The sequence below is a fragment of the Rhinatrema bivittatum genome, chromosome 1 (assembly GCF_901001135.1).
Source record: "Rhinatrema bivittatum chromosome 1, aRhiBiv1.1, whole genome shotgun sequence".
In the NCBI taxonomy this organism is placed as follows: domain Eukaryota; kingdom Metazoa; phylum Chordata; class Amphibia; order Gymnophiona; family Rhinatrematidae; genus Rhinatrema; species Rhinatrema bivittatum.
In genome coordinates, this window is record NC_042615.1 from 352719419 (window position 1) to 352733333 (window position 13915).

The 13915-nt window shown below is 41.8% G+C and overlaps 1 protein-coding gene across 2 annotated transcripts in view; it reads left to right on the forward strand.

The window, feature by feature from the left end:
- The window catches only part of BTC (betacellulin), an 81291-nt gene extending 68804 nt beyond the window's left edge, over positions 1–12487 (forward strand). For both annotated transcript variants that reach the window (XM_029599932.1, XM_029599939.1), the window contains exons 4-6: positions 4188–4334; positions 6214–6321; positions 7335–12487. In XM_029599932.1, coding sequence (XP_029455792.1) covers positions 4188–4334; positions 6214–6319 — 253 coding nt within the window. In that variant the 3' untranslated portion in view covers positions 6320–6321; positions 7335–12487. The remainder of the gene's footprint in view (positions 1–4187; positions 4335–6213; positions 6322–7334) is intronic.
- Positions 12488–13915: the final 1428 nt, after the last annotated feature.

Consider the following 13915-nt stretch of genomic DNA (forward strand, 5'->3'; position numbering starts at 1 on the left):
ATCAAAAACTCCCTGTCACGGTTTTGCCTGCTATGGAATCTCCCCATACCTAGGTTCAGCCAGCTGCACAGTCTTCCCTCCACCAGGGGTCCTAGGCAAGCCTTGCTCATTACCTTGCCAGTTACCTCCTCGCTGATTACATCACACCCAAGCCTCAACCCTACTAAACCCAGCCTGGCCAGTACCTTGATGCTTCTTCATTGAGTCAGCTCAGCTCTCTGACCTGGCCACATTTATCTAACTTTTCTACCTTTCCTTGAGGCCTACTGAGGCCTTTTGCCATTCCTTGTGATCTAATCAGGCCTTGCTTTACCTTATGGCCTCCAGGCCTGCCTTTCCTAGTCCTGTGGCCTCTGGGCCTTCTGCCTTGCCTAGCCTTGTGACCTCCAGGCCTTTTGCTTTGCTTACCCCTTGTGGCCTCTGGGCCTTCTGTGTTCTCTATTCTATCTTGTTCAGCCCTGTCCTTGTCTAGTCCTTATTCTGTACTGCCATAGTTCTCGGCCAATGTCTCCAGACCTGCACTGCCAATACTAGCCTGTGCCTCCAATAGCAGACAGCACCTGAATCTAGCTCTGTCAGTACCTATATCCAGCTCTGGCAGTGCACGTGACCAGCTCTCAGCCAGTACCTGTATCCAGTTCTCAGCCAAAACCTGTATCCAGCACAGCCAGTGCTTGCACCTAGCTTCCGGTCTAGCCATGATGTTTAGCTTAAGTTTGGCATAAGTCTTACCGGCTTCCAGAACCCAAGGGCTCAAACTATGGGAGAAGGGGCTGGCTAAGCAGAAGATCAGCACCAGCCCATTCCTACAGTCCTGTACCACTTATGTGGGTGTGCTCCCTGCCAGCCCGCCGGCCCCTGACATTCCCCATCCATTCAGCTTGAAACTATGGAGTTGAGATCCACCAATAGTCCTGCAATGAAGGCAAAATGGCATCCATCACTGGATTCATTGCAGCCTGTATTGAAGAAACATAAGCATTCTAAGTGCAGTGCATTAGCTCCATCAACGTGGCCATTGTTGGCGCAAACAGCATCAATAATGAACTCTGCATCAACTTGCCTGATGCAACTTCCTCAGCGGCGCAGGATACATCGAGGTTCTTGATGCTGTAAACTCTGATGTATTCTATACATGATGCATATAACTTACTGTGCACTGATGCACTCAATGCTCAAAGTTCCAATGCCACGCAAGCCTGCAGCCTCCATGCATGATCCCATGATGCACAGTGCAAGAACCCACCACGCACCTCTGATGCAACCAAAGCAATATCATTGGCCTGAGCCAGACTCCTTGATGCGTAACTCCCAAAGACCTGTCGAAGCATGCCAAGGTATCCAAACATTCTACCCCATCAAAGCCATTGACGCATCCACTTCGATTTATCAAACTACTTTGCCAATACAGCTCTATACAGCCTATCTGAGATCGGCAAGGAGAGGGGTCAGATTGCCCCTGCCACCACCAATAAGCAGGGCACTTGAATAGTGGTGGAGGGAATACACTTGGAGATTGCAGACTGAGTGATGTTTATAGTACCACTTGCTGGTAACTAGCTGCCTGTCCTAATGCAGGAGTCTGTGCTGGTTTCAGAAGAGGATATTCAGCTATCTATGCCAGGCTAGAGGGCACATCAGACACTTGACCAAATTGCAGATTTGCTGTGGAGTTTTTTTTACCTATCTGGCCAAGGAAATGGAAGGAATATTCCAGCCTCTCCCCTCCACTCTTGCTACAGTGATTAACATAGACTAGAGTCCTGATTATCATTTGCAGAAGTGCATTCATCATCTGAACTCCTTGCTCAGGAGTTCTTCTTTTGTAGTTGATTCGAGCAGGTTAGATATGTTAGATTAGGCAACTCCTCCTCTGAGTCAACCAGAAGTCTGTCTCTGTTTGCCCTCATCGACATTGGAATCCTGGTAAGCGACCAATACCTTTTTAGACTTGGTTGAACACTCTATCAGCATGCTCTCTGATCCTCTTACAAATCCTCTGGACCATACCTCACCACCAGAGAATCTCACCAAATCTAAGTTTGTGCAAAAAATGAATAATGCACTAGGCATCCAAGTCCGCAAAGGCACATACCCCTGAGTTCGAGCTCCTGAGGGTTTTCAAATTCTGGACACTCCAGCCAAACCAGCAGCCCTTCTAGTTCACAACATTCTCGGTGTCCTAAAAATGAGAATTTGGGAAATTCCCATTTTGATCACTCCAACTGCTAGGAAGTTAGATCACAGATTCCGAGTCTAACAATCACTAGGTGTTGGTATCATCGAGTTGTCTCACCAGTCTGTAGTAGTCGAAACTGCTAGGAAGAAAGCGAAGAAGGCATGCATTCACACAAATATTCCTCCTGGAAAAGACCACAAAATTCTAGAAAACGTTTGCAATTTTTTTTTTTTAAATTGCAATGCTCTCTGCTAGCATTATCATTCATCAGTTCTACATGGTGCAGTACATGCATGACTGCATTCAAATGTTGACACCTTTCTTACCTGCCACCGATCAAGGCAATTACTATCCACAGCCACTTCTAGATGAGGAAGAAAGCATCTGCCATCTTCTCTGATCAGTATATGAATCCTTTGATTCTGTTTCATTTACTTCATCTGCCCCTATTGGGACTAGACATATGGCATGGCTTTGAGCGAGTAGCATCTGTGAGGACATCCATGAAAATCTAGAGGACCTTCCCTGCTTAGGTGACAGTCTATTCAGTGAAAAACATTGAATGGTCGCCTAGATTAAGAACCAGAATGTAGCGGTACAGTTGCTCAAGAGCTCCCGAACAGTCCTCCACAGCATGACATCAATTCCATCCATATAAGTGACCATACTTCCTCAAGAGGCCTTGCAAGTCTTTTCAACAATACCATTGACTGCCTCTTCTAGCCCATTATCAGCAGCCATTTCTGGCCAGGCCTGGTCAAAGATAACTCCGGCAACAGAAACCTGCACAATAGGCCCAACTCAAATCAGGGCCTAGTTTTTCATCCCACCAAACAATCAATTTCTGACTATTCCCCCTAGGAGAAAGAATCCAACACTTCATGGAGGAGTGGCCTGAGATTACCAGGGACCCCTGAGTCCTTCAAATTATACAGTCTGGATACCTGTTTGTGTTCTGCTGTGAGGCAAAGAGGTCCACCAATGGTAGACCCCCATAAGCGGAACAGTTCGTCAGCTACTGAGTGCTGTAGTGACCACTCATGTGCTTGAACACTCTGGTGAGTTGATCCATCAGCATGTTGGACACCAGCTCACTCCCACAATAAAATATTGGGGCTTAGTTGATTCAGGCCTAAGTTAGCTGGATAAATACCAACTTTCAGCATTTATATAGCTAACATACAGGGTCATTTATTATTTCGCATTAGGGTCAGGGGAGGGAGAGCGAGAGAGAGACCAATATGTAACTTTGCTTTTTATACCACTGGAAGAAGGGGCACTTTTAACGGGGTGAGGTAGGTTGGGGGGGGGGGCAGTTTTGCATACACAGTCAGTAACATTGACATCACTGAAGATTTTGTCATTTGGAGCGATGAAAGGTAAAAGAGGAGTTGATTTATACAATGTACTCACCTAGCTTGTTGCACTCTCTACCCTACTTCCAAAACCTCACCCCTCTTACAGTGGTATAAATAGTAAAGTTACATATTGGTCTTTACAGAGGCGCTCGCTCTCTCTCTCTCTATCTCCCTCCCTTCCTTCCTTTTTGCTATAACGAGCCCGCGCAGGATTAATCAGCGTGCAATACGATAAATTTATCGCACCTTGCGGAAATTACCTATGTGATGCTGGAGCTGGGAAATTAGCCTAACCACACCCCTTTTTTTATTGAGGGTGTTATTTCTGCTATGAATATAGCATTTTGATAAATGTAGGTTATAGCCAGATAACATTTAGAAATCTGATGAACTGTTCTAAAGTTAGCTGGTTAAACTTATCTGGTTAACTTTAAGCTAGCTGGGGATATTCAGCAAGAGTGGGTGAGTCACTGAACATCCCATCAAAGAGGGGAAGTTTCTCTGGCTTAACTGTTCTAGCTGGACAGCAGCTAAAAATGGACTCCTTGTTGTATTTACAGCGTGGAAAATACTGTACATTCTCCCCCGGTAGCCCTGCCCGATGCCGTGTGTTTTTCAGTCTTTATTTTCCCCTCCTTTTTCTTTGGCAGGTGTGAGGCGGGTTATACAGGAGCGAGATGTGAGAGGCTGGACCTTTTTTACTTGCGAAGCGATCGGGTACAGATCGTTGTGATTAGCCTCATAGCAGCCATGGTAGCCCTGGTTGCCATCATAATCTGCACCTGTGTATGCTATCAGTAAGTAGAAAGCTTTTAATGCACCATCTACCTTTTTATTTATTTATTTAAACCTCCCTTCCCCTTCCCCAAAACAAAAAAAAAAAAAAGACTTTGCACATTAAGGTGGTTGTAGCAATGTCTCTCTGCACTTTTAGAAACAGGATTTCCGAAAGAAATTTTAAAATTGTTCATTCAACAATTAGAAAAACCAGACACAGCCCTAATTTTAATTTAATTCCCAGGGGCCCTGAAGTATTTAAGGAGGGCTGATCCTAGTGGGTTGTGTTGCCTGGGGTGAATTGGCCAGAACGGGCCCCCCCCCCTGACTATGAGTTGGCAGAGCAGAGTTGGGGGAGGTTCTCTGAGATTAAGGGTCGGGGCGCCACATACCTGCAGTACTTCTTGGCCACCAGAAGTGATAGCAGCGTCGGTTTGCACCAATTTGCTCACCACCCTCCACTTCCCCCTCCCTAAAGAACAGCCTTGCCCCCCCCTCCCCCCGAAGTCTCATCCCTGCATCTCCATCCCATCCCACAATCTGACTATGGGCACCAGAAGGAGTGTATAAGTCAATATATTAAAGTGTCGGGCACTTAATATTAATTTATTCACTCCTTCACTTATTGCCGATTGGTCCCTTTACTGTCACATGTCAGTGAAAGGACCAATCACCTTTCAGAAGGCTGACCTGAAAGGGGATTGGTCCTTTCCACTGACAAATGTCAGTGAAAAGGACCAATGGGCAATAAGTGAAGGAGTGAATATATTAATATTAAATGCCCGATACTTTAATATTGATTAAAGTATTGGGCTGTAGTCAGGTTCAGAGAATGGATGCTGAATTTATCAGCGTCCATTTTCCTAACCCATGCATGTGCCGGGGTCAGGAAACAGATGCTTGTCAACTGAGCGTCAGCTTCCTGCACCGCACTGCCAGTGCATTTTCATGTGATGAATGCTATTAGTTTCACTCCACGTTGGACGTGGGTTGTAGATGCACATAAGGGGATTAGTTAGCGCCTATACAATCCGCGTCCAACTGCGGGTTATACAGTGCACTGGGCTAAGCGCACTGTATTGCATCGGCCCCTTGGAATGTGTTTCGATCAGACATGTAATAAATAAGAGACTGCATTAAAGTTCAGAAGGATGATTCCGGGGAAAGGAAGATTCTTTAGAGAAAGCCATGCTCCCATCTGTCACAAATAAAATGTAAGAATGTAAGAAATGAAAAAAAAATCTTTAGAAGTTCAGAACAGGGAGGAATCTGATCCCATGGAGAAAGCAAGCTGATATTACAGAGCCTGTAGGTAGCACAGCTGTATGGAAGGGGAGTAGCTGCTCGCAGGGGAGTAGCATGATAAAATTGACAGGATAGCATTGCATGCATGGAAAAAAAGACCATTCCAGAGTATGAAAAACCTACCAGTGTTTAGAAGGCTGAAAACCAGACAGCAGAGAGACGCTGATCTGCCAATAGCAGAGAGTCGCTGATTAGCCAATAGCAGAGAGTCGCTGATTAGCCAATAGCAGAGAGTCGCTGATCAGCCAATAGTAGCCACTGGATGCAACTTTATGATTTCCTCTGCAGGAACATTATGGCTGCTAGTGAATCGGCTATTTGCTTTGCTTATACAGGGGCCTGTGTACTGTAGCTTACTAAATATGAGACACTAGCATAGCTAGAAAGGTTGCTTTTTTCTTTTCTTTTCTTTTCTGAATTTATGAAGGTAGTTTTGAAAAATGTTTTAATAGAAAAATAAGCTGGAAGTAAAAAAGTTATCAGGTTGACCAAAATAAAAGCTTTTGCCAGATATGCATTGTTTTGTGCACAGTAGGTTTATTTACAAAAAAAAAAGTGAGCTATTTATCATAATTCTCGTTTTTGCTTGTTAAGCCATTGCAGGAAGCGGCGGAAGCCCAGAAAGGAGGAGGAAACAGAGGCCCTGGAAAGAGAACCTACTGGTAAAACTGAGGAAACCTTAGAAACTCATCTAGCATAAAGGTGAGCCTAGTAATTTATCTGGCACAAAGCCGATGTGCTGGCAAGATTAAAACTGAAGTCCTTTTCTGTGGTTTATGGGACAGCCTGGGACCTGTGCTGACACGCCCCAAAACTCTGACAAGCATCCTTCTTAGTAATTAGATGAGATTGCTTTGTCACCTGCAGGCTTGTCCATTCTAGCATTAGGTAAGGTTTTGTTTAGTTTCTATAAAGCGAAATGGTCAGTTTCCGTATCCTGATTCATCATTATTGCATTTTCCCTTGGCACTGTTGTAAGCTCTTTGGAGACAGGGAAATATCTACAGTACCTGAATGTAATCTGCTTTGAACTGGCTGAAAGGCAGAATATAAACAAATAAATACAATTTCTGCCTCATACCAGCCCTGAAATGTCTGCACTTTCAGGGACTGTCTTAGAAGACCAAGCACACAGAATGTGGCAAATAGTTTTTGCTAGATGAAGAAGTAATGAATTGTCTCAGAATTCTGTGCAACCAAGCTAAAATGTGCTGCTCTTTATATGTTGGTTGTCACATTTCCATTTCCTACACTTTGCAGATCTTTTTCATGTTTGTGTCTTGAGTTTTCAGTATGGCTTTACTGACTTCCAAGACTAAAACTGCTCGATGCATCGAGTACAGCCTCACATCTATTGGAAAAATTTATTGGCACCTACTAGACAATTTATAAACCAAACCAAACTTATTTACGGGCCTATTTGTAAACCGTTGTGATGGTGCATCACTAAACGACGGTATAGAAAAGTTTTTAAATAAATCAATAAATCTGATAAGCCAGCTGATGATTGCTTACCTGAAATAAATGGTACTCTACCAATGAAAGCTACACACAGAAAACAAAAAGTAGTTCTTATTAAGAGGGCAGAAACAGATAACCTTGTTATAGATATTGGAGATTTCAGGTATTTTGTAATTTTCAAATGAATTCCATTTAGCATAGGAATGAGTTGATTGTTGTAAGCAAAGCCATTCTCTCTTGCTCTCTCCTCACAGGTTCTTGCTGAGAGCACCTGCAGGCAGGTTCCAGTATACAAAGCGCTCTTGCTGTTACACGGAGATGTGGAAAATGCCACAGGAAAGAAAGCAGGCTGACAGAGGGGTTATTTACTTTTGTTTTATTTGCAATGCTGCATTTGATTTTCTGTTCAAACTGATGCCAGAAAAACTACACATTATTCTTTGCTTGAGTCTTAAACAAATAAAAAGCATTCCTAGGGAAGTCTTAAAAATAAAATTTTTGAATCGTAATGTGCAAGAATGCTACATTAGCAAAGCAGCAGAATGAGAGAGGCTGAGAATATGCCCCAGACTAGTTCTTAGCTGGTACAGCATATCTTGAATCTTGAACAGTAAAGCACAGAATTTAAGAAACCTTTCAGTTTAGCTGGCTTTAAAGTATATAGACCCCTGCTGAAGGGCATTAGACCAGGGGTCCTCAAACCGGTCCTAGAGACCCCACCAGCCAGTCAAATTTTCAGGAACTCCTGAATGAATATGCATGAGATATATTTGCATGCATTTCCTCCTGGGTATGCAAAATATTTCTCATGCATATTCATTAGGGATATCCTGAAAATCCAACTGCTTGGGAGGGGGCCCTTAAGACCAGTTTGAGCAAACCTGCACTAGACAATAGTGCTGTACACATTCTGACAGGAAAATATGTTTTAATGAATAATTTGGAAGATAGTTACAGGTGCCACGGGTGCCTTCTAACCTGTTGCTGGTTTTACTGGGGGAGGAGGTCAAGGGGTATGTGTACCTTAAGCCTATGGAGATTTAGAGTGGGAAAGGGAGTTCAGGAAGCCCCAAATTATTGAGGAACTGACTAAACCCTCAGGAGGCAGAGGTTACTGTGAAAGCACTGGGGGTGATTTTGGTGTCCTGGACTTTCTGTTGACTTGATAAATGTGTAGCCACAGGTGGTGGGATTATTTTTCTGTGCATCTCTACCTAGTCATCATTTTGTGCTGAGTACAGTATTTCACTTTTGTTTAGCTGCTGTAAGGCAAACTGACTTTTTACTTTGTGCTGTAGTTTTTATGAATTTGCAGTGCTTTTCAAATGGTAGATTACAAATAGAGGTTTTCGAGGGTGAGTGGGTTAAGTTTACCACAACTGCCCTTTTCTGTCTACTTGTAAATCTTAAGTTTCTGCTTCCCAGAATCCTCTTTTATACTTTAAAGAGATATGCCTTTTCCTTCTAAATTCTGACAACTTTGCTGCCATTTTTCTCCATACAATTGCAAGCTGGATTGTACAGTGTTTGCATTTCCAAGGCCAAATGTACGGTCATTCTATGTACACTTGTATGTAAACGCTTAGCTACCCCAGGTCAAGCTGTATGTTTCAGTGAAAGCTGACACTGCCTCTACATGATGCAGAGCTAAACACAACACCTTTCTGCAATTTATAATGTAAAATTACTATTAATTTCTGATTTTAACAGATGGAAAGTAGTAAAACAGTTTAAAATGTTTAGACCCCATCCAGCTGTTTCATTCCTACTTTTTTTTTTTTTTAAAGTTGCTAATAAGTCCCAAAAGGTTGATAGACTCATTAGGCCTTCAGTGAGGTGAAGACAATTCCATAATAGAATAAATATGCTGATCCTGCAGACCTCTTTGGTTATGATGATTGTGCCGTTTAATTTCAACAACCATGGGCTCCTCTAAGAAACAGTTGTCTTGAGCATTTGAAAGTGAAGATAATTCATTCTTACAAAGCAGGCAAAGGCTATAAAAACTACATGCTTCCAGCTAGCAATTTCAATTTCAGAAATATGGAGACTAATATTCAGCTGCTATCCGGCTACACAAGTTAGAAACCTATCCAGCTAATTTGGCTCAGCCACTTATAGTTAACCAAATAAGTAGATCCAGCTAACTATAGGACAGCTACATAGTTGGATAAGTATAGGAAAACTAAGTTGTATAATGCTCCACCCTGGAACACCCCATCCTACCCCTCACTTACCTGGTTACCGGATAAACAGTCAGCTAAATAGTGGCTATTAAAGATGGTCAGATATTCATACAGTGCCACTTAGCCAGCTAAGTCAGAACTTAAACGACTAAGGGACACTGAATATCAACCTCAAGGTTAAGAAATGGAAGTTACATACTGCAAACAACCTGCTGAAAATGTTAGCTGACTCCAGAGTAGTTGTCCATAGTTGCACAGTACAGTGTTGCTTGTATAATAATGATCTGCATGGGAGAGTTTTCAGAAGGAAACCTTTTCTACAATACCATCATAAAAATCATTGTTGTAAGTATGTAAAACAAAATCTTGATATGCCTGAAACCTTTTGAAACAAAGTACTTTGAATAGATGAAACAAAAATTGAACTGTTTTGCTAAAACCACAAGATACTTCTTTTACATTTCTTAACAATGTTTCTGACAATTGAAATTGCCAGCTAGAAATGTTTAAAGAATTTTTTTTCTCATCTTGCCCTTCTTTATATGTAAATTATCTTCATTTTCAAGTGCTGAGACAGCTGCTTAGTGGAACCCATGGTTTTCGAAGTTAGACAGAACAACAATCACAATTAAGAAGTTAGAAGGGTTAGAGTATTTGTTCAATCATAGAATTGTTTTCACCTAACTGAAGGCCTAATGAGTTAATCAACTTTTTGGGCCTTATTACTAATTTTTTTTTTCTTTTGTAAAGTAGTAATGAATCAACTGGAAGGATGCCCAAACATGTGCACATGCCACATTCACTGTTTATTATTTTCTATCTATTAAAATTGGCAATAGTAATTATGCAGGAAAAATTGTAGGAAATTCCTGTTTAACATTTTATTATGGAAAGATTGCGTTCTATTCACTTAGAGATTCATTGAAGTATGCAGTTTGTCCAGGGATGCCAACATTTTTTAACACAATTGTAGCTGGTGTCTGTACAGTATGTTACAATGATCTCTCATTTACTACCCTCTGCCCCTTATATGGAAAGGCAGTAGAGGGGCCTTTGTAACACTATTTTTTTAATAGTAATTTTTTGTCATATTTAATTCTTAATGATTGCTATTGCCCTGATTGTTTAAATTTGGCTCTGGGAATATGGCACATTTTGCATATTTACTTTTTGCAATTTGTAATTGTCACAAATGGAGTGGGATTTGGGGCGAATTTACATATGGCAGAAAAGTGAGGATGAGGCAGTAAAGAAAAAAATGCTTAGAAGAAAAGTCTTAGTAAGCTTTGTGCAACCTGGGATGAAAGACTGGAACATGGTTTTAGCCTTGTCTGTAGGTGACATCACTCCTAAGATGTCCATTTCTGACAAAACTATGCACATACACACACACACAATTCCACCTGCTATTTGGTGCACATTGTTTTGCTGAGAAAATTTATGTACACGCTTGTTTAAATCAAAAGGTATGCGCATAAAGTTCCAACGCTGCCCAGATTCCATTCCCCAGAATGTCTCTCTGCAGATGTGCAAAAATATGCACATAATTTGCATGTGCATGTAATTTTATGCATATATCAAATCACACAGTTTTCTAAAGGGCCATTTCTTTGAATAAAGCGCTACTTTACACATACAAGTCCCTTTAAAAATTGCCCTCCCTATGTGTTGACACTAACTTTTTTTTTGTCTGTTACTGCATTATTTTGCAAGTTGGAGATCGCCAACTACCATATATAGTGTGTCATTGAGGTACTGACCAAGTTCGTTATTTCTGGTTGAGGCTCTGATTTAAAATACAAAATTATTCTGTGTACAGTATTACTGTTTAACATATCAGAGTCCAGCGGCACAACTAAATTTCATAAGAGAATAATTGAAATAATGGTGTTTCATATGTTATGTGCAGTATTTATGATGTTTTAATGTTCTGAATACTCAGTGCAAGCCCTCTCTCACTTTAGTCATTCCCTTTAGTCATTCTTTCAGAGACACGTGCAGCTGCTATTGGTTGCTCACGTTACCTATCAAGGTAATCTCCTGTGACTGAGAGCATGTAGCAGCTTCTCCAGAGCTACTTCTGGTGGTGTTCTACAGTCTGTCACTAGGTATTTCTGTAAGAGCAGCCCATGGCTGTCCTTCCTGCCGGGGGCGAGGAGCAGGAACTTATACAGGAAACTGAACCCAAGTCTCCATTGTGGCAACACTAATTACTGGGCTGTCAGGCTCTTAAGGGCAGTGGACATAGAAAAATCACAAAACAAGGAGAACCTTTGGGATGCTTTTTCTAAATCAGGCATGAACAGCCAGTGCCTTTAAGAGTTGCAAGTATTCTTGATTTTCAGGGTAATTAAACATGCAAATGAACTACCTTCTTCAAATAACATTCATATTATCCAAATGTACCTTATGACTGTTTATTGATGATAGCCTAAAAACCTGGACAGCTTCTGATATTTGAGGACTAGAGTTAACTGTCCTTGCTGTAAGAAGTCCACGTTCGGCAATTGTCAAAAGGTATATATTTTTACATTGTTACCACCAAACCATGTGTATGTATGTAAACTATAATAAGGGTTCTGGGTGAATTTTTTTTTTTTAATAATATTCAAAATACACCTCCACAATATGTTTGCAATTAAATAGCACCACTAACCCTTCGCCCTGGCTAAAAGGAAAGTGAATTTGCTGCCTCGTGTTTGGTTATACTGCCTGAAAGCCAGTGTTGCACCATAGTTGTTAAACAAAGGCTAGCCCTCACTCCCTTTTTTTTCCCTTTTTAATCAGTCCTGGCAGTGTTCTTGAAGTATTGGCAGGCCTATGCCAATTTAAAGTGCATTCTATCCTGCCCTGGTTAAGGGGTTTAGTAGTGTGTAGCCTGATCCTCTGGTTTTTATAGGTGGATATAATGGACTTGCAGCGGCTCTGAAACCTTTATGTCCTCTGCTTTGTTTGTGTATGTGTTTTCATAAATAAGGTTTTAAAGAAGTCTGCTCGTTTTGGAGGGAGGGAAACCTAGTTCTCCTTGTTTGTAAATGCTCTCCTCAGAATGTTGAGTAAATACTGACAAACTGTGATAAAGGTTATGTAAAGAATGGTTATCAAACATCCCATAAATCATTTAAAATACCTTTTTTAGATAAAGGAAAGGGTTAAGTGCTTTTGAAAATGAAATTTTCTGTGCCAGTGTATAAAATTATTTTAATAAATTATTTTTCAAACAAAAATCGTGTACTGATTTATGTGCTTATTGATATCAAATATTATGGCATGATACCCCCCCTCTTATCCCACAGGTGGATTGGTCAATTAATGTAGTTACCCACACCCTCTGAAATGCTATAGAAATATTATAATTTAACCTTCATGAGGGTACAGATATCTTTTTGACCAGGGAAGGAGCAGCAGCGGTATATAAAAATGGTTTAAATAAATAAAAGCAATTAGAGTCAACAGGTATGGAAGAAGCATAGCCTGTCTAGAGGCTCATTTCTTAACACCAGGGACACGGTGCATGTCCAATATACTTGCATGCCCCTGTTCAGTCAAAGATGTGCCTTTACCCATGACATGCTGCATATAAACAAACATGACCAACATTGATGGAGATGGTCATGCCTTGGGTACATAAGAATTGCCATACTGGGTCAGATCAAGGTTCTATCAAGCCCAGTATCTTATTTCTAACAGTGGCCAATCCAGGTCACAAATAACTGACAGGATCCCAAATATTCCATGCTACCTTTGCCCAGGGATAAGCAGTAGCTTTCTTCAAGTCTACCAGGTTTAATAACTGTTTCCACTTCATCTTGCTATACCAGTCCAGTCTAAACAGGTGGGTTGTGTCCCCCTACCAGCAGATGGAGGCAGAGAGCATTGTTTTCCTAGTGTGACATCATTGCCACTATATAGAGGGTAGTTCAGCTCAGAGAAAAATCCAGTATTCTCTCCCTCCAGCAGATGATAGGACTTCATTGGATCCAAGCACTGAAACAGGTTTAGGGCGAGGCCACTGGTTTAGGCCAGCAATGTCAACCCGCTTGGTCTGCTCCCAGTCACGGAGGGGACTGGGAAGGAAAAGAGTCTGAAGTCTTAGTGTTTTTCTTTGCAGTTTGAGAAGCTTTCTGAGGAAAAAGTTCTCTGTCCCCCACCCCCCCCCCCCCCCCTTCCTCTCCCTCCTTGGAGACCTCAAAAAAAAGGGGAAAAAATGTTTCAAAAGGAGCACCTCAGCTATTGCTTGGTCTCTGTATGGACAGCTGAGGAACTTGCCTGGTCAGCTCTGAAAGGGTAGTGGAGAAACAGCACTATTTGGCTGGCCCAGATATTGTAAGTACTTGCGGAGAAGTAGTTTTTGTTGTCTCATTCTTCCAATAGAGAAGTCAGACTGTGGCTACTGGTGCGGTGCATGTGGCAGTTGATGTACATCAGCAGACAAGCAGCCTTTATGCATGGCCTGTAGTTCAAGTAGATGCAATCCCGGGGGAGACTTTGCAGGCAGCTGCTTCAGGGGCCAAGGCCTCGTCTGAGGGTCTATGTGCAGCCAAAGATAGAAACTGGAAGCCCAGGCACGCAGGCTGAGTCAGGAGTTGCAGCTGCCGTAGCCATTTTGACTGCGATTTCCATAAGCTGCATCTATTTCTGTCCAACAA